Genomic DNA, 21,467 nt, shown 5'->3' with positions numbered 1-21,467 from the left:
AGCTCCTGTCCTAGGCCACGAGACACCCTGCAAGGGGCACAATGGACACCAGTCCCCACCAGTCCTACACCACATATGCAGTGCTTGTGGCCATACAGGCAGGCGCAGGTGGCTGGATCTGGAGCCCCTCCACTGCTGTCGCAGACCTCAGCAAGTTTGCCTGCATCCACCCCCGCCACCCCAAGCCTGTGTGCCCCCACAGGTCACCCATCCTCCTGCGGAACGAGGCAGCTCCTGCTTAGCCAGGCAGACCGCCCAGAGGCTTAAGCGGCCAGCAGTAACCTCCCCCACCCGCTGGGCCATTGGCTCAGTTCTGCTTCACGTGACCCAGTCATGACCAGCCCCCGCCCAATCAGCGCCGCGAGGGGGCGTGGCCGGCGAGCGCGGGCCGGCGATGGCGGACAGCGGGGCGAAGCGGCCCAAGGAGGTGCAGGTGGGCGCGGGGGGGGGCGCGTGCGTGCGTCATCGCCGCCCGCCGGCCACGCGGTAACGGTCGCCGGTAACGGCCGCTGTCTCCACAGGGCGTGGAGAGGAAGGTGGACTGGCGGCGCTGGAAGCAGGAGCGTAAGGCCGGGCCGTGGCGCGGGGTGGAGGGCGAAGCAGGGGCCGGGCCGGTTGTTCGGGAGCCGTCCCGGTCTGCTCCGCGGCCCCTCTTGTTGTCCGGTCCCCTTTTCCGTCCCTTTGCGCATCCGCTCTGCCCACCTCCGTCCTGGCAGCTCGTTATTTAAAATGAGCTGCTTCTCTCCCAGGGAAAGCAGAGAAGAAAAAATGGAAGGAAATAAAGCTACTGAAGAAACTGGAAAAGCAGAGGATGCAGGAGCTCGCAGAGAAACAACAGGCTGAAAAGGAAGAGGAGCAGAAGGAAGATAAAGGTAATGCTGCTGTCAGCTGGTTTTAGGCCTGGGTGCAAGGGCTGGGAAAAGACTTGGTCGTTAAAAGTCAAAAAAACTCTTCTTTGTGACAGTTGTACATATCTACAAGAAAGGTGAGGCTCAGCTTCATGTATAGATCAATCATATCAATCATGATATACATGTATATTATGTATAGATCAATCCTCAACTGTCAACAGGCATCAACATAACATAGCGGGCATTGCAAGAGAGACTTTTATTAGCAGGAAACCGATGGTTAAAATCTAAGAAATATAAGTTGCTCTCATTTCTCCCACACCTATTCCAACTGAAGCGAATAAAATGATAGAGATGTAGCTGTCAAGCTATGGCTCTTCTCTAACTGCATTCTGTTCCCCAGGGTGTCACTACACCCTGAGTGTTGCCCTGCCAGGCTCTATCCTGAACAACGCCCAGTCCCCGGAGCTGCGGACGTACCTTGCTGGACAGATTGCTCGGGCCTGTGCCATCTTCTGTGTGGATGAGATTGTAGTATTTGATGAGCACGGAGAAGATGTAAAGTAAGGATGAGCTGCCTTGTTCCCTAGAAAACCTTACCTTTGTGCTTTATATTTCTCTAATCTTATGTTGAGAACATACCTCAAGCAAATGCTTGAACCTTCTATACATGCCAGGATTGCAGGGATCCCTTTGCCACTGGCCTAACTGCCTTAGAAGCCAGAGTCATTTATCCCAGTATGGGAAGGACAGGGTAGCAGGAGATCAAGTTCTCCTACCTGCTTCTTAAATCTTGCTGTGAAGTCATGGGAACATTGTCTGTGTCCTTTTGGATGGTGAATTCCTGTTTGGCCTTTTACTTGGACCTGCATTTGTGCTAACTGGCCAAGCCCTGCAATCCTATAGCATCCATCTCTATAGCATTCAACTACCAGCTTGTATCAAAGGCAAATAGACTAAGATTAAAGATAAAACAAAACTGAAAAAGACCTTTGACTTAGGTCAGATTTGAAATTCTGTCTTTGTTACCAGTCTACATCTCGAGCTAGTTCTTTTAGAAGAGGACCTATTTACTTCTAGCGAGGAAATGCTGCTATTCTCAGATTAAGTTTACAGGTTGCTCTCCTTCTCTTTCAGGAGCGTGGAGGGGGAGTTTGAAGGAATTGGGAAGAGAGGCAAGGCTTGTGTGCAGCTGGCACGGATCCTGCAGTACTTGGAGTGCCCTCAGTAAGTCCAGCGTGGTCGGGCTGTACACCAGATTGACATTAGGTTTGGCTATCAGCCCATTTCTATGGGCATCTCATGCTAGAGATTACAGAAGCAGGATCCAGACTCTTTATGTCATACCATGCTGCAGAAACACAGGATCTGATTGTTTCACATGTCTCGTTCATGAGTTTAACTGAAAGAGCAGTACTGAATGCAGGATACAACCTGCTCAGTTCCTTAGAGAGAGACCAAGGAGCTAAGAACGCAAAGGAGCATGCAGCTCCTTTGAGTCAGTAAAGGGTTAAATTGAGGCCTGAATTCCTTTGAAACTGTTTTCACATTTGAACCTTCCCTGTTATCAGGTACTTGAGGAAATCCTTTTTTCCAAAACATGAGGATCTACAGTTTGCAGGTAAGAATCCTACTGCTTCCACCTCAAACTGTTGACTTTCCCTTTCCTGAGTTGTGGCTCTTGCTCTGAACATCATACAAAAAGTTGGAAAGCTTTTCCCCACAGAAGGGTGCAAGCTAGCTGAGCTGCCTTGGTACACTGGACTAGAGAGGGAGGGAACAGCAGAGCCGTTGAACTTGCATGTGTTCCCTGAGTTTGTGTCCTGCTTTCAGCTGTTATTTTCTTCTGTACTGTTCTAGGGCTGCTGAATCCCCTGGACAGCCCCCACCATATGCGGGTGGACGAGGATTCAGAGTATCGAGAAGGTGTGGTGTTGGACCGGCCAACCAAGCCAGGCAGAGGCTCTTTTGTCAACTGTGGGATGAGGAAGGTGTGTGTGCGTGTAACCCACAGATCCCTAAATGGCTTCCCCTTGTCTCTCTGGGAGAGTTGAAGCAGGCAGGGTGGGTACCGCTGGGTTTCTGAAGGCCCCATTTCATAGTGGGCTGCGGTGGAGTTCAGCGTTGTCGCTTTCCCCCTCCCTTCCGGCTTGTTAACATTTGTAGCTTCCACTGTCGAGTCCTAACAGACCTGCCTGTTGCAGTACGTCATGTCCATTGCTGGAGGTGGGCCTTTGGGCAGCAAAAAAGTATTGGAAAGTCGCTTCGTAGCTGACTGGTGGTCTGAGCCACATTGAGCTTGCTCTGCGCTGCACAAAGCACACAGGCCATTGCCACAGAGCTCCTGCTTCCAGCTCCAGGCTAGAATAGGCTTCTCCTCTCATAGAGGGGTCCCTTCCCTCCCTGCTTCCCCCAGTACCTTCAGGCTGCCTGACACTGCTGGTGACTGTCACTGCAGGAGGTGCGGATTGACAGGCAGCTGGATCCTGGTCTGCGAGTCACCGTGCGCTTGGAAGAACCCCAGAATCCAGGTAATCCACTGCTTCTGCCAGCATCTGTGGACTTGGTCCTGCAGGAGTTGGTCCTTTGATGACAGCCTTCAATTACTGATACTTGAAGATACCCAACAGCTCTGCATGCCCCTTTCACCCCCCACACAGTTTTAATGACGTCCTTACCACACCTCCCTAGTTTACTGCAAAGGGTTGGCAGCTCTTTGGCTGACAGTAGCCCAAGCACACTTGCACGCTGTCCAGAGTGGGCTCAAGGTGGTGGTTCTTGGTTATGCATCAAGGCCTTTCCCCAGGAGAAATCTCAGTATGTAGCTGGTCAAACCCAGCTCTCATGAGGAGAGCACAAGAGGTTATTAATCTTTTTGCTTCCCTTTCAGACAGTAAAGTGCGGAAAGGCACCGTGGTGTCCTCACATCACCCTCGGACAGTGTCAGGCTTGTACTGGGGTTACAGTGTCCGCCTCGCCTCCTGCCTGAGTAAGTGTTTTCAGGCATTCACTGCCCTGCAGCAGAAGCTAGCCTCACCCTGCCTAGGCTTCCATACCAGTTTGAGGGATAAAGCTTGGGGAATGAATCATCCCATTCACCCACCAATATTCTGTCCTGGAACTCTGCTCACCCTTGTTCCAAATGCTACTAGCAATAGTAGCAACACAGACAAGAACCAGTATTCTTTATCTCCATCTCCCTGTTACTTACCTTCTGCTTCTTTACATCAAAGCAAGCAGTGACATTTGAGCTCAAGAGCCCTGCAAAATCTTTTTTCCACTGTCTTCTGATTGATTGGACCTCCTAGGCAAACCATAAGCTCTGAAATTTAAAAGCCTCTGGCAGAGAGTGTACAGAGATCTATCAAAAGAAAAGGTGCTGCCTTGCTGTATTGAGTCTAAGGCAAACGAAGATGCTCCTTCTCCTTTAGCCAAAGGCCAGCTCTTGGTGCCTGTTTGAGCTTTCAGGGAAAGGTACTATGGGTGAGAAAGGTGCTAGGAGACCCCCTGCATCTAGGGGGATGACCTAGGAAATAGGGACAGCGGCCCTGCGTTTATTGCACCTTCAGATGTACTAGCGACACTGAAAAGCAATTCCCTTTCTGCTGCTGCCACTCATCTGAGGAGCCTTTGAAACTGGCCAAGGACCTGCAGCATGGCTGAGGGCACCACGTAAATAATTGCTCACTGCATTTGTTTCCCAGGTGCTGTCTTCTCTGAGTGTCCTTTCAAGGAAGGCTACGACCTCTCTATTGGGACCTCGGAGCGGGGGAGCTCTGTGGACCAGGTCACTCTCCCCTCCTTTAGGTACGTGTAGCCTCTGCCTAGGCCTGCTTGCTCTCCTCAGCAGCGACTGGTGCAGAATGGCAGCCTGGCTCCTGCAGTCACAGAGAGCCTTATAGCTTCTGCCTTGGTACAGGGGTGAGAGCCGGTCTCCCCTCTAATCCTGTCCCTTTGCTTTCCTTTAGGCATGCCCTGGTTGTGTTTGGAGGTCTTCAGGGCTTGGAAGCTGGGGTTGATGCAGACCCAAACCTGGAGGTCACTGACCCAAGCGTTTTGTTTGACTTCTACCTGAACACTTGTCCTAGCCAAGGCAGCCGAACCATCAGGACAGAGGTAGGGCAGGTGGATAACAGTGTCGTGGGGCGCGATGCCTGTGTGCACGCAGCAGCGCTGTGCTTCTGCCTCTGTGGCAGTGAGTTGTGCTACAAGCACAACATTCGGTCTGTTGCAGGAAGCACTGCTGATCTCTCTGTCTTCGCTGAGACCTCACATCGACAAGGCTCTAAAGACACCCAGTGACAGCCAAGGGAAGGAGAACCACTGACCTTGCCATCAGCTGTGGACTGAAGTGCCAGGTACTGGGCAAATCACTCCAAGAGCCTGGAAGGGCTGAGCTTGGGGAAAGCTAAAGACGCAATGTGACAAAAGCTGACGGTGCAGCTAGACTAAGTGCTGATTTGTGCTGGGACCAGCAAGCCTGAGCTCTCCTGCCTGTGTGGTCCAGATAACGGAACTGGCTGCTGCTTCTCAGCCACATGGGACAAACCTGGTAACAGACTCAATTCAGATGTCTGGGGAATAAAACAGTATCAAACCTCATCTGCCTCAAAATCTGTATGCGGGGATCTTGATACAGAGGACGAACGCCCAGTCTGCAGAGATCTGCACTGTCAGTGCTGCTGGAGCCCTGTGGACTTCACATTTTTAAAAGTGTTAAGTCAGCATAAGGAAGTCAAAATACAATCCTTATGCCAGGAAGCTGTTCCTGTCCCATAGTTAGCTTGATGACCCTAGCCTCCCCTTTATCTCATGGGCTTCATCCCTCCAACAGCAGGAAGGGCTGGAGCTGCAGTAGGGCCTCAGAGCTAAAGCACATAAGCACATCTTGTAACAGTTGGCTCCAATGATGGGTCTTAAACTATTTACAGTGAGATCAAGCAGGAAAACAGCTGGAAAAGCTGGCTCTGTCCTCCTCCTTAATCTTTAAGCATTCGGAGCTTTGGTAAGAGCAGATAAAAAACAGTCAATACCCTGAGTTTTCAAAGCTTTACTGCTAAAACCATCTTCTAAAAGAAAACAGATTATACAATGCTTTGGCCACAGAAAGGCAGGGACTTCCCCTTGTACCCATCTTGCGCCTATCCTTCCCTGCCAAATACCTGAAATTAAGTAACTTCCCTTTGTCTCTTAATGCGACACACAACTCAAAGGGAATAATTTACAGGAGCATCCTTGGTACTGCAGTTTGCGGGCAAATCCTGGAGATGTTACTACAGTGTCAAGGGCTCAGGAACCTCCTGTAGGACCTGCCACTGAGACTGGCCTTGCACATGCATTTCAGTATTTCCCCTCCTCCAGTTTCATGCAGAGAAGCATTGATTTGACTCTAATTCAGCACATTTATGATTGCACAAGGAAACACAAATCTGCTATCTACTGCTGTCACAGTCCCTGCCAGAGGATACCTTAATTTGTTTAGTCAGGTTCAATGCTTGTTCCCAGCTGTGATAGCTTTCAAGTTATTTGTCTTCTTCAAGATGTTGGGGACAAACAGGAGCCCCGAGGCCCGCTCAATGCTCTCGATGGGAACCAAGAATCGTTCAAGTGGTATGTGCTCATCCACAGGGCTGTTGGGCATCACGTAGGAGCGCAACTCAATCTCCCCACTCTCCTTCTCCAGAATGACCACCTTGAAGAAATGGGTAGGGACAGCCACATGGTTCTTCCCGATCACTTGGTATTTGACATACATCTTCCCATCCGCTTCCATCCTGCATCAACAGTGATGACCTGTTACTGCTACCTCCTGGCCTGGTCCCGCATCTACCTCCTCAGCCCTCTAGTACCACCCGAGTCCCCCACTCCAACACGGCAGAGGGCAGACCTGCAGCTGTGTTAGGGATGTAAAAAAGGCACTGAAACAGAGGCTGTCACATGCATAGGTTCAGTAGTGCATCAGATCTGCTCCTCCAAATCACTTCCCCACCCTTTCCAAGCTGTTTTCTGCTGCTGAAGACATTTCAACTTGTGGAAACTGCTCTTCTCAATGCTACAAAGATCTTAGCAAATAAAGTTATGCTCTCACAAGCAGAACTAGACTATAAAATAAAACCTAGAAGTTTTAAACTGCAGTGAAGGGCTAATGCCTCTACAATCTAATCTGCAGTTACATACTGCTAGATTACTAGAGACTGCAAATAAAAGCACTGCATTGTGTCTCAAGAAAGCAGTACTAGTGTAGATGCCACTGTTCAATTATGGCAGCTAGGCAATGGTCACAGAGCTGGATCCTGCCAGGGAGAGGTCCAACCTACCTACTCCTGAAGAAATCTACTAAATTGGAAATACGCAAACTAATCCCGACTCTAACAAAGCACCTGTCCGCAGGCCCTCTGCGCACAGCAGGACTTCCGTACTGACCTGGGCAGCTCACTTCTGTTGGGGTGCACACTCAGGGAAGGGCAAACCCTCAGCCTAGTTTAATTCCGCAGCACGATGCGCCGCTTGAGTGTGGTCCCAGTATGGCCCTCGTATTTACCTGGGCAGAAAAAGAGGGCCTGTGCAGACGTATACATTCTTGTTGTTCCTGGCCAAGCTTCTGCAGTACTTCTCGAGGTTATTCCAGGCATTCTGGTTTAAATGGGGAACCTAGAAATGCAACCAGGGCAATGCAGACAGGAAAGTCGGTCACCAGGGGATCTCCTCGTTGTTCAGAATTCTCCTAATAACAACACGTGACTTCTGTCTAACACTTCTCAGCAGTGCCCTGAGCACTTTACAGAAAAGGCCACAACCGTCATCTCTGCTCTGGAAGCTAAGGAGAGGTCCCAGTTCACCCCCCAGGAACAGGCCCTGCAGACTTCAGGCCCTCATTTTTGTGGGCATTTCTCCAAGTATTTAACTTCATTCCTGCAACACGTGGGGCTGAAGCAAATCGGGGCCTTTCTGATGGCGAGGGAGGCGCGCTTGCGGGATCAACATCTCAGTTTCGCTACACCCCGCGTGAATTTAATCGCTTTTAGTCCCGCTTTGTCAGGGCTGCTAGGGAGACGGCCGCGCGGACGAGGCGCGGCGGCGGGGCCCTACCTGCGGGGCGACGTTGCTCAGGTAGAAGGTGTCCCGCATGGCCTTCTGGCTCCACTTGTGGTTGGCGGCAGCGGCCAGGTGGCCGCGGTCGAAGCCGCTGCCGCGGTAGTCGGCGTTGGTGGCGCGGTGGTACTCGTGCACCGAGTCGTCCTCCTGGAAGTCGCAGGCGGCGCGGTCGGAGGCGCCGTGCAGCGTGTCGCGGTTGAGCTGCTCGATGACCCAGAGCGCGCTGCGGCTCCGCGGGTCGTAGCACAGCACGTAGGACTCGCGGCTCCGCAGCTGCGCCAGCCCCGGCAGCCCGTACTTGGCGAGCTCGGCGCGGCCCGAGCCGGCGGGCAGCGGCGGCGCGGCGGCCGCCAGCACCGGCACCACGGGCAGGCGGCCCAGCAGCCCCCCACGGCCGCCGCCGGCCTCGCCGCGCCGCCGCGCCGCGAGCGCCGCGCCCAGCCCGGCGCCCAGGGCCAGCGAGGCCCCGGGCAGCAGCCAGCGGCCCCGCAGCATGGCCGGACCCCGCGCCGCGGCGGCCGCCTCTTAAACGGGCGGCGGCCGCCGCCCGCGCCAGCGCGGGCTGCCCCAGCGCGGCGGCATCGCCCCTTTAAGGGCTAGAGGGCGCCGCGGGCGGCGAGCCGCAGCGAAAGGTCCGGCGCGCGGGCGCGCGAAGAAACCATTTTGTTAGGGCGAAGCGGGGCAGCGCCGGGGGGCGGCAGCGCCGGGGCGGGGGCGGCACAAAACCGGAGCGCGGACAGCTAGCGGAGCAGCGCGGAGCGCCCGCTCCCTGCTCCGGCTGGAGGCGAGCCGCTCGCCCGCGCCGCCGCGGGCCCCTGCGCACGCCCCGCTCTCGGCCGCCCCGGTGGAGCGCTCCGAGCTGCCGCACGGCCCCTAGGGTGCTCCCCGGGAAAAGCCGAGGCTCCGCCGGCTCTCCCCGCTCCCGGGCCGTGCTCTGGCTCTGCAGGACGGGCAGCGGCAGGCTCAGCGAGCGCAAGCACAGCACGGCGAGAGATGAGCTCGGACACGCGAACCTGCGGCGGGCTCCAAGGCTCTGCCTGCCGCGGCGGACTCCTGCCGCCCCCGGGGCAGGGTCTCTCGGGTCCCCTCAGTCTCTACTGAAGAGGACACTGAGAAATACTGTAGTTATCACACGTAGCAGCATTAACTCCAAGCTCAACAAGGTGAGTCACACCACCAAGAGATGTTTGCACAAAGCTTAGCTAAAGGAAACATTACCAAAAAATAGTGTTTAAAATGTAGCCTAAAAGAAGGAGTTTTAGAATAAGGAAATGTTCTCTATAGCTTGTTCTGACACAGTTCTTTCCAGCCAACATAAAAAGTGTTATTCTGAAAAAACTACCAGATTGATCACTTGCTTTTTCTGGGAAAGGGCATTTCAAGCTAAAAAGTGCAAGGCTAAAACAAAATCACTGACACTCATTAAGGGAAAATAGCCTCTGCTTTCCCAGATACCCCAGACTCCCCTAAAGCAGGCTACAACCCTCATTCCACTCACTGCCAAACTGAGTAATTCTGCATTGGGTCACAAAATGTGAACTCAAAAAAATCAGTATTCTGAGTGATCACAACTGACTACTCAATCTCATATACTGTTTTTTCTACCTTACTGTCAAAGCTGCAAAATTTCCAGAGGCCCAAATGATACCAAGGTGAAAGAAGGGTAGAATGGATCTTTTCCTCATAAGCAAGGACTATCTCTTCCCACATCCAGCATAGTCTTCTATTTTGCCTCCTAAGAAAGGGTCCCCCTTCCCCTGGTTGGTAGTAGCCCTGCCTGTGAAGAACGCTTAGTAAGAGATCTTTAAACTTCCTCTATTTACACCCCTACAAAGCAAGATGTCCTCAAGGCACCACAGACTAACACCTTCAGCCTCTAGGAACTGCTGCTTCAGCCAGTCTTGCTGCTCTCATCCCTAATCTGCTACAGGAGAAACCAGATGTGGAATTGTCTCAAGCATGGAGCAGTCATTACTTGGCCACACAAGCAAGGAACCACCATAGGCTACTTAATGCTGCCTGACCTTAACAAAATCATGAACAGTCTTGAGGAACGAAGCCAAGGTCACTCATCAGGAGAACCAAAAGCTTTTCTCCTCTCAGGAAACACACTTCTGCTCTTAAAGAAAGGTACTAGAAACCCTTTAAAACCTAGGAATGAAAAAGGCTGCACACTGCCTCCACCGAGAGCCTTCTGCACTGTTAAGCGAAGAGCAGCCTCCCTGCTGTCTTCTCTCAAGTGTTTGTAATCTACAGTCCAACACTTGAGTCAGAGCTGCAGCAACTCCACTGCAGTGGGAATCAACCTCAGGGCCCAAATACTACTCTGAGAACAAGCAGAAGTTCATCAGTAAGCAATCTTTTAATCTTGATTGACCTGCTGCCTTTTCAGGTTATTTTAAGGAGACTTCTAGACATTCAGAGAAGAAACCCTTGTGGATGCTCCTGTTAGCAGTGAAAAACACAGCTTAGGAAGACCCAGCGCTTACTAGGGGGACCTGAACCAGACAGCCCAGGTATTCTGGGACTTGTGCATGGAATGTAAGAGAGCAACAATATTTACAGCAGTTCAGAGGCAGAAGCATTTTGTAGGAGGTCCAATTCTGCCTAGGAGTTTCATCTGCCAGTTCTACATTTATGTCTGCCAGCTGGCTGTTTAGTCATAAAAGGTCCAACAACTGGCCTCTCTAGTGTAGGGTACCTAAGAGCTGAGACCATGAGACCCGCTAGAACAGCTCAGTCATAGGAGGCAGGAAGAACATCCATCCAGTGGTTCAGAGCAGGCAGGATGCTCCACCACACAGCTCTTCTGTTCTATCAGTTCCATATTTCTTGGAGGAAAAATCTACCCTCTAGAAAGGATTACAACACAGAGGGATACCGTTAGCCATAGGCATTAGCTACAGATTGTTTAAATCTTACAGTTGCTCATGCTCCACCACAGCAGCAGCACCTGGCTGCACCTGTGTCACTAGAGCATCTTCTGAAGAGTCAGAAAAAATGCTTAGGATTGCTAACAAGAACATAATCATGTGTTTCAACCTGTCCTCTGGTCTCCACACCTATGCTTGTAAAAATTACAGTAGCCTGTAAAGAACCCGCCTTAGGTGAAGGAAATAACACGAGTACAAAAGCTGAAGGCTGGCAACACCCCTCTTACTAGAGCCCTTCTAGGCCATCAACAGCATAAGCAGATCTTAGAAAGTAAAAGACTGACCTTTAGCAAATCAGCACCCATAAATACAGAAAAGTGCAGTGTCAAACAGCTATGCAGAAATGAGCCAGCACAGCAAAAAGTAAAGCATGCTGGATTAGTGTTCACTCAAGAGCTTTTGCACAGTTGGAGCACTTGGGTGCTCCAGTCCCTCCCTATGAGGATTTTGATTTCTGATCAGTTTGACATTCCTGCAGGTTAATGTTTCTCATTCACCTAAGCCTGACCGACTGAATTTGAAATGTATCAGTTTCCCTTTCAAGAGGGACAAATTCAGGACAGTCACTCCAGTAGGACTGGTTCACAGAGAAGTGGACCATCTCCAGGAGTAAGCTAGTGACTGAAATGCTTGTATCCCCACTGGATTACACCAGAAAAAGACATGGTACGGGTCTGACCTAAAAGCAAAAACCTCCTCCTGGCAAGAAGCACTGTTAGACAGTTTCAAGGTTACTGTGACCACAGCTTATGCAGGGCAGTATTATGCAAGTCACCGAGGCAGAAAACCCCAGTGTCATGCCAGGATAAGCCCCTAAATACAGCTGCCTTCACAGCATGCAACTAGATGCCCTTTCTTGTGTTTCAGAATCATGATTGTAGCTGGATATCCTCCAGTTCAGAGCTAGGAAAGCAGTTTTGCAGCCGCTGATCAGACAGCTAGAGGTCTCAGCCTCCCTGCAGCAACAACCTCCTGCTCTAAGGCTGTGCGTAATAAGGCTCAACTTAATCAAACTACACTTCCCTCATTGATTAAAACCACCATAGTCTATCTTCCAAGGAGACCTTCTTGATAAGGCGGCTCTGGATTCAGGCAAATTCAGTGCACAAAGCAGCCAGCTGTAACTGTGTCCAGCCAACTCAGCTTCTCAAGGTCTCTCTCCCATGTGATGAAGTCCAAACAGCTGGATGTCAGATGACACTCGCCAAAAGCTGATGCAGTATTCCTTTTTGCACATCCCAGTGATGGCCAGGTGCCACACAAAGGAGAAGAATCCTGAAGCTACGTGAACAGCAGGATGAATGACTTCAGTGGGATACATTCTATTTACAGGAGAAAGATCCTCTTATACTCATCCACCAACTTCACTGGATCCAGCCTGTCCCCTCCTCATCAGAGGTTACTCCACATGAGCATACTTCCATAATGCAGAAGAATTTCATCCCACAGGACTTGGGGGATAAGCAGATAGATGGTTTCTTTCTCCCCAGAATTAAAGTCATTAAAAAAAAAGATACAAAGAACTGCTTTTGGCAGTACGGAGGCATTTGAGATTTGAAAAATATGGAGTGCAAGACCCAAGTAGACGGGGAATTATTCAATCCTTGACCTAATAAATAGAAGGAAATCTTCAAGGTGGCTAGATGCCAAAACACAAAACGTGAAGTCCTGCAGAGACCTCTAGGAGCATTAATGCACCACACTGTACGGGGGCATCTCCTAGGATCCACTGACATGCAGTTTCTCTAACACTTTTGTCAGGCTCATGGACTATTTGGAATCCTGAAGTTCCTTTGCCTTCTTCAAAATTAGGTGAACATCAGAGATAGGATAATCCTGCATAAAAGAAATGAAGAGATGCAAATGCATTCTTGGCCATACTGACTAACACCCCCAAGCTTGAAGTTAAGTATTATCATGTTCAGTTACTCTCCTACCAACTAACTGTTTCCTGGCTTATTTTGTAACTGATCAAGCCTGAATACCCTTCAGGAAGGTGTTTTGCTTTTTTTCCCCTCCTCCAAGGGTACAGCTAAGTTGGCTTGACACAAGTACTATCTTCATGCCAGAAAGCTTTATCAAAACCAGTACCTTGCACAACCTAAAGCAGGAACTGGCAGAATCAGAGATATCCTACTGTTCAGTACAGGTGTTTTCAACCTTGGGCTCTCACAGGCTTCAGAACTAAACAAAAGCCACTTGCCAACAAGTTTCAGACTGTTACAAAGGGTTTCACATCTTTGCTGGAAAATATTCAGTTATCTGCAAACCAAAACAAGGTTAAAAAAACTCCAGTCTAAGAACAGAAGTTCTTTGTAGGGTATGAAGGATGCATAAGTGAAAGAAGGCTTCATTTTAATGGTGGTGCTGGACTTCAGACAGCAGTGCTGTATCTCACAAACAGAAGACCAGAGAAGGAACATTACTCTCTGAAACTGGGCCACTACTGTTGTAGCACTCAGACATAACAAAAAAGGTTGGGGGGGGGGGGAGGTGAGAAGGAGAAGAGATCCAGACAAAGCTAGGAAAACAAAACTGATAGTGTACAGCCACTTTCTGCACAAGGAACTGAAAACCCAGTTAGCAGTATGGGGAGCAGAGACAGACAGACATCACCACCAAGAAAGCTCAAGCAGTTAAAGAAGCCAGTTGTCTTAAGTGAGGTTAGTTTCCCAGTGATTGGTGGGGACTACAGTGTGCAAAAGACTCACACTTCCAGTATTAGGCATGCTGTAATACCAAGCTTAAGATTTTTCTGCATGCAACCATCAGAAATCCAGTATCTCTCTTTACCCAGGCATTCTCCCACCATATCCTGGGTCATCATGCTCTCTCACAGTACTATTTCAAGAGCTTTTCAAATTGCTTCCTGTCCCTGCTGTATTTAATTCTTACCTGTAGCAGCCTCATGTTCAGAGTGAAGTCTCCTTCCAGCAACTGATCCCGGATTAGTCTGAAAGATGGAAATTAATCCAGCTACTTGTGATTCTTAACAGAGAAGCTTTAAAAATGGGCCACAGAGTGCCTTTATAAATGCTTTTGAGAACATTTTCTCCATCATTGAGACAGACGAGTATAGCCCATTCACCAGATGCATTAACATGTGCCTGCAGAAGACTCCTGGATCCATGAATTTAGGTAAAGGAGGGAAAGAAAAGGGCGGGAAAGAGCTGCTATCTCTATACTTACGTCAACATGGCACAACAGACGAGCAGAAGAAAATCAAAGCGCTTGTCATCAGCAAAGAGGGAGTCCCAGATACGGATGACATCTGGCAGCAGGAACTCTTGGGACAAGAGCAGCGTCAGCCAGCGGAAGGCAAAGAATTGAGGTTTGATGTTCTGTTCTTGCTGTCAGACATGCACCAGGCAAAGAATGAGTACGTGCTCTTGGCCAGCTCCCTACAAGTAAGAGATGCACCCCATGTTTCTATCCCCATCTCCACCCTGATACAGCTCCAGACTGCCAACTGCAGCATCAGCAAGTCCACTGCCTCCTTTGAAGGCTCTCACACTTAAGTTGGATCAAAAGAGACAGTTCTTCAGTGCCACCATACTCTATGTCTATAGACAAGTCAGAAAACACTCCTCTCTAAGACGTGGAGTAAAGGAACCTTTCCTTTCCTAAAGGCACTGTTTGGGTTAGTCCACTTAAACTTCCTAAGCAATCTTAATGTTCCCATTTGAACAGCACTTATCTCCAAAGCTACAGCCCTCCCTCTCTAGCAGAGGGGCTAGTTTGATCAGGATTGCCTCTCCTTTCCAGAAGTCCTGTATTTATCAAAAGTTTACTCTTTGCAGAAAGAAAAAAAGATGGACCAGAGCTCATACTGATGCCCAGTAAAAGATATCATAAGGAATTTTAGCTTGTAACTTGTTTTCTACTGTCAAAACTAAAGGACCATAAATTTAAGCAAGGTCAAATGAGTTCAGGATCCTGACAATCCAGGTCTAGCTGCAACACTGCCAAGACCATTTCCTGCTGGCCAAACAGTAAGCAGTTTATTTTCTCCCCACTGAATCAGCCTTCAACCAACACTGTAGTCACTGTGCTAACAGACGGAGTTTTGGATTATACAAGAAACACATCCTGATTTCTCTAAATGCAAGAAATATCAACATGATTTGGTGAATGCTGTCAGTAAGAGCAGCTTTTCCTCCCAAATTCTCCTTGGACTTTCACATTAATTGAACTATAAGACTCAGGTTATTTTCAGCAAAAGCTGCCTTCCAGATTTTCTACCATCCCTCTACCACAACATGCAAACAACCCAAAGCACTCAGAAGTCCTTGGATGAAGAAAAATGATAGCCTTAGATGGGCAGGATGGTCCAACTTGCTGGATTTCAGTTTACTTCTATAGTGATCTCCAGGTAGGTTAAGTCAGTGCTGTTAGGGCATTCAGTGGCAACAGAGGTAGGACTTTTTTTGGGGTAATTAAAAAGACAGACTCAAGCCCTGTAACCTCAGTTTCCAAAAGAGCTTTACAGGAAAACTCATGCTTGGCCTACTGACAGGAAGAAAATACAGACTCCAGTTCCAACTAAGCTTCAACACAGGTGACCAAGGATCATGGCCAAGTTGCTTCAGTCACAGCTAGCAGCTTTGCAACATTGTTTGCTTTCACAGCCAGGCATGGGAGGAAAGCTTTGCTGTGTCAGCTCACTCTGAGCTTAATCCAAGGAGAGACTGTTTCAGCCCGCAGATAAGACAGCCTTTGCCTATGGGCAAAGTTCTTTATACACTCTCTCAACCTTTCTATTCAAGCATAGTAACAGTTTAACAAGGTTGATTCACTGTTAAGTCCCACTCCTCACATTCCAACCAAGACTCAGAGAAACACCTAGTTCCTCACCAGTTTCAAGTACAGCTCCACATCTTTCTCCTTCAGGGTTGAATAAACCTTCTCCATTTTGTAGGTAATGCCACACTGAGAATCATCCAAGCTCTTAATGAAGTTGTCCCGAATCTCAGCCATTAGGTTGGTAAAGCAGAAAAATGTGTCTGCTTCAGCATGCTCTGAAAAAGATGATACAAGAATAGAGGGAGCATCACAGACAGAGGCACCCAGACTTAGAACTGCTCTTGCTCAATAACCTGGCTGCTGTACTGGATTCAAGCAGTAGAGCCAACAAGATCTTGGCTCGTTTGGTCTGGGACAAATTTAGACACAGCCTTTTTTTGGCTAAAAAAAATGTCTACAGAACCAAAGCAAACACAGACCCTCTGTCAAACACACGGTCTTCATGACATGGGGTTGGGAACCAGTTATCTGTGCATGAGAACGCCATCTGCTCTCCCTGCTGCTTGCAAACACCCTCAGAGCTCCAGTGAAATAGGAATAACAGGGCAAGTTCTCCCATTCCATCCTCTTTTAAGGCATGTACAGCTTACAAGCCACTTAAGTTTCAGTAAGAAAGTGCAATTTACATCCATGCAAAAACCAAACAAAAACACAGTCACTTCCCATATCCTTATTATTCAAATCCCACTGGCTTTCTGTCAGTTCACTAGGGTCCTAGAAATTCCTCATCCCTTGCCCTATTCACTTTTTTTTCCCCCCCCGATCACTTGAAATATACTATCAGTATTTTGGTGTTTTGATAGTTTTCTGTCCCTCCTGTAACATAACCCTCTTCCCTGAGTTTCAAAGCTCCCAGTATGATCTTTACTGAGCCTCAGCTGGGCACTAACTCAGATCAGTAATCATTCCCTGCAGATCAGTCCCCCCCGTCCCCCCCCAGCAGCCTATCGCTACATGTCAGAGTTCCCTTAAGACAGTCCCGTTCCTGAACCAGTTCTTTACCCCGAGAACATGCAGTATCACAGCCACTACCAAGTGGCTGAAACAGTCTCTCACCTTTCCACTCGCTGTTAGGATCTGTAGCAAAGGTGTAGTAAAGAGGCCCCACTATTTCATTCATCCCCTGAACGTACGCTATCCCAGGGTTCAGCTTGGCATAGATGAACAGGATTCGCTCCACCACTTCCCAGTGAGCTTCACAGCCATTGGGCAGAACTTCATACTCGCTCAGAGAATTAGGAGGTGTTTTAAGAGGGGAGCTCACCTGAAGAGCAAGGTAAGACTAGGGCTGATCCAGGGTAACCAGCTGGTACAGACAGCTTCTTACACATGACAAGCTTGGCTCTTAATACACATAGCTCCCCAAAAGATTTGGGCAGCATACGCTAAGCAGGCAGGTATTCACAAAATGAAGACAGGTAACTTGGAAGCACAACGGCACTGAAGTCTTAGTGTTGGCTATGTTTGAAGAACGAACCAGTCTCAACAGCGACAGACAGTCTCCCAAATCATAGCATAACCCATACCCATGCAGTAAGAAAATGTAGCAGTTCCACTTTGGTAATAATGGAAGAAAGAGAACAAAGCTGTAATACTAGCAAGCTACCTTCCCCAACAGTTAACATGGTAATACTCATAAGAGAGGGAAAAGCCAACACATGTTTCAGCAGATACCCAGCTCTTTTCTTCCTAACTCCAGCAGTATGAAATCCAGTTCTGAAAGACTATGAAAATTTAACTTCAGCAAATTTGCTCTTCAGTGTCTTGCTCCCATGCAGAAAGATATATAGGTAAGGCATAATATATTGATATCTTCCTGCAACTCTTACTTCTACCAGAGGTTGAGAAGAAAAACCTTAGATTTTCTTAAAAACCTTAAGATTAGATACACCTATAATTCCTTACAAGCTGTCAGGAATATCAGCTAGTTCTTTACAACTGTCTAGCTACTAGAATACAAAATATCAGCTAGAATATTAGCATAATTCCCCCAAGCAAGCAAAGATAGACAGAGAAAAGAGCCTAACAAATGCCCTTCCCCTTATCAACTATGATGCCTTGCCCTATGGGCAGCCTTCACATAGATCTTACATTTGTAACCCCACTGCGGTTTCGCGCCACTGTCTGTGACTTGAGTGTGGTCTGCTCTACCCGCTTACGCAGCGTCTCAAACTCATTTTGAGGGTCCAGGATTAAGAGGCACGGGTAGTCTGTCGGCCGCTGGAAGAATGCCATGTCAGGGTACAACCTCCTAGAATGGATACAAGAGGAAATCAAGTATAAGAAGAAGGAAGTATGCGCCCTATCTGAAACAGGAGGCTTGGTTTAATATTAAACTTCATTTTCAAAGTACAAAATGTTAACTGAAACATTCTGGTTCAGAAACCTGAGTCATTATGCCTCACACACCTGACATCTTTGTCGATCTGGAGAAGCACTTCATTATCCTTGAAGTAGGTATTCCATCGGCTGTCTGGATTTGGATTGAGGGGCTAAAGAAATAAACAACAGAACAAACATGTTCCGCTTGTACCAAATCCTCAGTAAATACACACAGATTTAATGTTTGTGCTGACCCTCTACAGGCCAGTACTAGCACTCTCCTAGCACCCAGGTTTAATCTTTGCTCTTATTAGCTACATTCAGCATTGTTTCTTCAGACAGTAAGTGCATCACTGTGAAACAGATGAGGATGCAGATTCACTTAAGACAGGCAGAAACCAACACGTTCAATCTCTTTTTTTCCCCCCTGTCTTTTAATGTCTTTATTCACAAAAATCAGGTATCCCATCCTGTGTGAACAGGATTCCTGACTGCAGTTCCCCCTCCTACAATGGTCACAGTCTTTATACCTAGTGTTAACGTTATCATTGTTAGCATGTTGTAACATGCTAGTTACAACACCAAGCCCTCCAGAGATCACAGCAGCACAGACGACTGTGCACCAGCAGAGGAGTTCACATTCAGGACAAGACATGCAAGCAGTTGTACCACTTCATAGTCTCATCTGATCAGTTCCTTTACCCCTTCCCTTAACACATACACTCTTAATAGCACTTTCAGAAAAGCCAAAGCCAGGAGATACAGCAAAAGTTAAAAAATAAGGAGAATCACACAGTCAGCAACAGAACTAGAAATAAATGAGTCTCCTGCCTCCCATGATCATAGTCCAATTCAACTCTGCTGCTTCTTTTACAGCCTCCATTCAAGGTAGCCTGTTCTGCATCTATCCATGAAAATGACTTCCCAAGGGAACATATCCTTATTAGAAGCACCTCTTGTGGCCATCTCCTGTTCTCCAGAGGATCCACAGACTGAGCAGCCAGCTCCAAAGAAGGGGAGAAGGGATATGCATAGTTGAGAAAAGTTCTCTTGAGAACTACTGGTGCTTTGGCAGTAATTCAGGCTGAAGACTACTAAGACAGAAGTGCAGAACTGGTACCTAGGAACATTCCCTCCTGCTAGCAGGGCAAAATAGTCTGAAAACTGAGCCAAGAGCAGCCTAGGAGTTTAAGTCCAGAGCAACATATCATAACTCCAGAGAACAATCATAACTCTGGGGAACCTTCTGCAACATAAAAGCTGAACAGCACTTACATGATCTTCTAAGGTCACATCTTCCCTGGAAACACCCAGGTTGGCTTTGGCAATCCCAGGCTGGATAATCATTTCCTTCAGGAACTGAGAATACAGATCCCTTAACAAGAAAAATGGGAATTTGTGATGAAATAGAAGATTAAATCAATGCAAGTACCCAGATCGAGTTCAAACAGATCTTTCTGTGCCACCCTGCTAGCCAGAAAATATTTTTCTGCTCTTCACTTGAGTTCAAGTAAGAGGTCAATCCATCAACCCCACAAGACAGTCTACAGAACAATACATTCTACATGAGAACACTTCATTTTATGTAGGTACTTAATTATTTAAGGACCCATTCCACTTCTCTACAGCTATCATTAGAAATAGAGGAACAAGTATAGATCTCCTCACCTCTGCTTCTTCAGCAAAGAGCTCCATAAGGCTTTCTCTAAAGGGAGGTAGTTCAAGAGTATCTGTGCAGAAGAAAGATGCACAAATATCAGTCTCCAGAGTAGGAACTATTAGATCTGCAAGATCAGCAAATTAAACACAGCAGCTAGAAGTGGCTCTCTCAAACAACTAGGAGCTTTCTCCAGAAAGGCTAGTACTTTGCCAAGGTACAGCCAGCAGTATCTCATGGAGAGGTTCTCAAAATAGGCCTATTCGTATGGCTGGTCAATAGCAAATCTGGTCAAGTTGGCACTCCTAGCTTGATACTGTGTTAGTGCAAAGAGCAGATGGCAAAATAATGCTTGTCCTATGAGGACATCCTATTGCTGCTGGGCCAGTGCTAATCTCTGCAGTCTACTGCTGGCTTAGAGTGGATTTTGAGTTCTGGATTTTCACTTTTGATTATGATTTTATGTGCCCAAAAATATTTTCTGTACTTGAGCAGCCCAAAGCCTCACTTGCAGGAAACAAAAGCACCCCAAGCAAAACCCACCTTCCAGCACAGGCAGCGCAGCCCACCATCAAAAGGGATTCCTGTGAAACATCAGGCAGAGAGACAGTTACGTTAGCCCCAGCCTTCTCACTACAGTTTGCTGGCACCACCATGTAAACAGCAAGAGAGCACTTTTTCTCCCCATGGGTAAGAAGTTTCCAAAGGGGGTTTCCTAGGGGGTTATACTCGATGCCAAACCTGCTGGCACCGCTCACAGAGGAGGGTGCCTACAGCAAGCACTGGAAGCACCATGGGCACAGGGGGACAGGAGACCACGCAGCTGGCACAGAGCAGAAGCAACAAGACCCACAAGAGCTCCAGAAGGAGGGCAAAGGAAGGGTCGGCCTGGAAGCTTGCACATGAAGACCCCGGCCGACGGAGAGGGGCACACCACCACGCCGGACAGCCCGCCAGCTCGGCATCGCCAGGGCCCACCTGCCGGGCACAGATTTCTGACACCTGCCGCTTCCTTAAACGCTTTGCACCGGGTTACTTGGCAACCGCAGAGACGAACCGCGCCGGCCGGGCTGATCCGGAGCCTGACGCCCTGCTCGGGGCCTTGCGGCAGGCCCAGCCCCGCGGGGGCAGCACCGGCCAGAGCCGCCGCGAACCCCCTCGCCAGGCCGCGGCCGGCCGCAGCGCGCCCGGACGCTCCGCCCGGGCCGGGGCCACTCACCGCTGAAGCAGAGGTCGCGCAGCTTGGCCAGCGCCACCGTGGGTTCGCCCAGCACCTCCTGGAAGTCCGCGATCCTGCGGGGAGCGGGCCCGGGAGCCGCCGGCGGGGGCGGCGGTTAGTAACGGCCCAACGGCCGCCGGGCCCCCCTCAGCTCAGCCCAGGCCCCCCTCAGTCCCGCCCGCCGCCCCACACGGGGCGAGGGAAGGGGAAGCGCCGGGCCGGACCGGGCCGCCGCGGGACCTACCTGCTCCGGTGCAGCCGCGACATGGCGACCCCCCGCACCCCCTGCCCGCGCGCCGCCTAAACGCTCCGGCTGGAAACCCAGCCCGCGGGAGGAGGGGAGGCGGGGGGCGGGGCTCCGCAGGCCCCGCCCCCGCCCCGGGCCCATGGGCGGGGCTCCGGGTGACCGCGCCCCCTTTCAGTAGACCACGCCCCCGATCCATATGCCACGCCCCCTCCACAGACCACGCCCCCCCTCGGAGGTGGGGGGGCGCCGCGTTTCCCCCCCGCTTCGCCCCTGCCTTGGCGGGGAAAAGGCGCCGCGGCGACGCCGCTCCCAGGCGCGTTCGCGGCCCGGGGCCGGCGGC

General features: G+C 49.6%; 3 protein-coding genes across 4 annotated transcripts; 1 reads left to right on the top strand and 2 right to left on the bottom strand.

Annotated features, from left to right (window-relative positions):
• Positions 1-370: 370 nt before the first annotated feature.
• On the top strand, positions 371-5,453 carry SPOUT1 (SPOUT domain containing methyltransferase 1). Its single transcript, XM_062590695.1, has 12 exons — positions 371-433; positions 522-564; positions 750-872; positions 1,255-1,414; positions 1,989-2,078; positions 2,423-2,472; positions 2,712-2,842; positions 3,310-3,382; positions 3,742-3,840; positions 4,556-4,658; positions 4,820-4,967; positions 5,086-5,453. The coding sequence occupies exons 1-12, from the start codon at positions 395-397 to the stop codon at positions 5,176-5,178; spliced, it is 1,152 nt and encodes a 383-aa protein (XP_062446679.1). The 5' UTR covers positions 371-394; the 3' UTR covers positions 5,179-5,453.
• A 433-nt stretch (positions 5,454-5,886) lies between these two features.
• Positions 5,887-8,441, bottom strand: ENDOG (endonuclease G). Its single transcript, XM_062590887.1, has 3 exons — positions 7,941-8,441; positions 7,393-7,502; positions 5,887-6,625 (listed from the first exon to the last, which is right to left on the bottom strand). The coding sequence occupies exons 1-3, from the start codon at positions 8,439-8,441 to the stop codon at positions 6,340-6,342; spliced, it is 897 nt and encodes a 298-aa protein (XP_062446871.1). The 3' UTR covers positions 5,887-6,339.
• A 1,848-nt stretch (positions 8,442-10,289) lies between these two features.
• On the bottom strand, positions 10,290-21,260 carry TBC1D13 (TBC1 domain family member 13). Of its 2 annotated transcripts, XM_062591108.1 has the most exons (12): positions 21,125-21,260; positions 20,881-20,954; positions 20,205-20,245; positions 19,673-19,734; positions 19,280-19,379; positions 18,092-18,174; positions 17,774-17,933; positions 16,739-16,946; positions 15,734-15,897; positions 14,069-14,229; positions 13,775-13,832; positions 10,290-12,715 (listed from the first exon to the last, which is right to left on the bottom strand). In XM_062591108.1, exons 1-12 carry the CDS (start codon positions 21,145-21,147, stop codon positions 12,650-12,652), a joined length of 1,200 nt encoding a protein of 399 aa, XP_062447092.1. In that variant the 5' UTR covers positions 21,148-21,260; the 3' UTR covers positions 10,290-12,649. The 2 variants fall into 2 exon arrangements, with proteins under 2 accessions (XP_062447092.1, XP_062447093.1); XM_062591109.1 differs by lacking the exons at positions 10,290-12,715; positions 13,775-13,832 and having other exon boundaries at positions 14,211-14,280.
• Between the last annotated feature and the right edge of the window lie 207 nt (positions 21,261-21,467).

This window comes from Rhea pennata, chromosome 18, assembly GCF_028389875.1.
Source record: "Rhea pennata isolate bPtePen1 chromosome 18, bPtePen1.pri, whole genome shotgun sequence".
Classification (NCBI taxonomy): domain Eukaryota; kingdom Metazoa; phylum Chordata; class Aves; order Rheiformes; family Rheidae; genus Rhea; species Rhea pennata.
The sequence above is the reverse complement of the archived record's forward strand: the minus strand, read 5'-3'. Positions and strand labels throughout refer to the sequence as shown.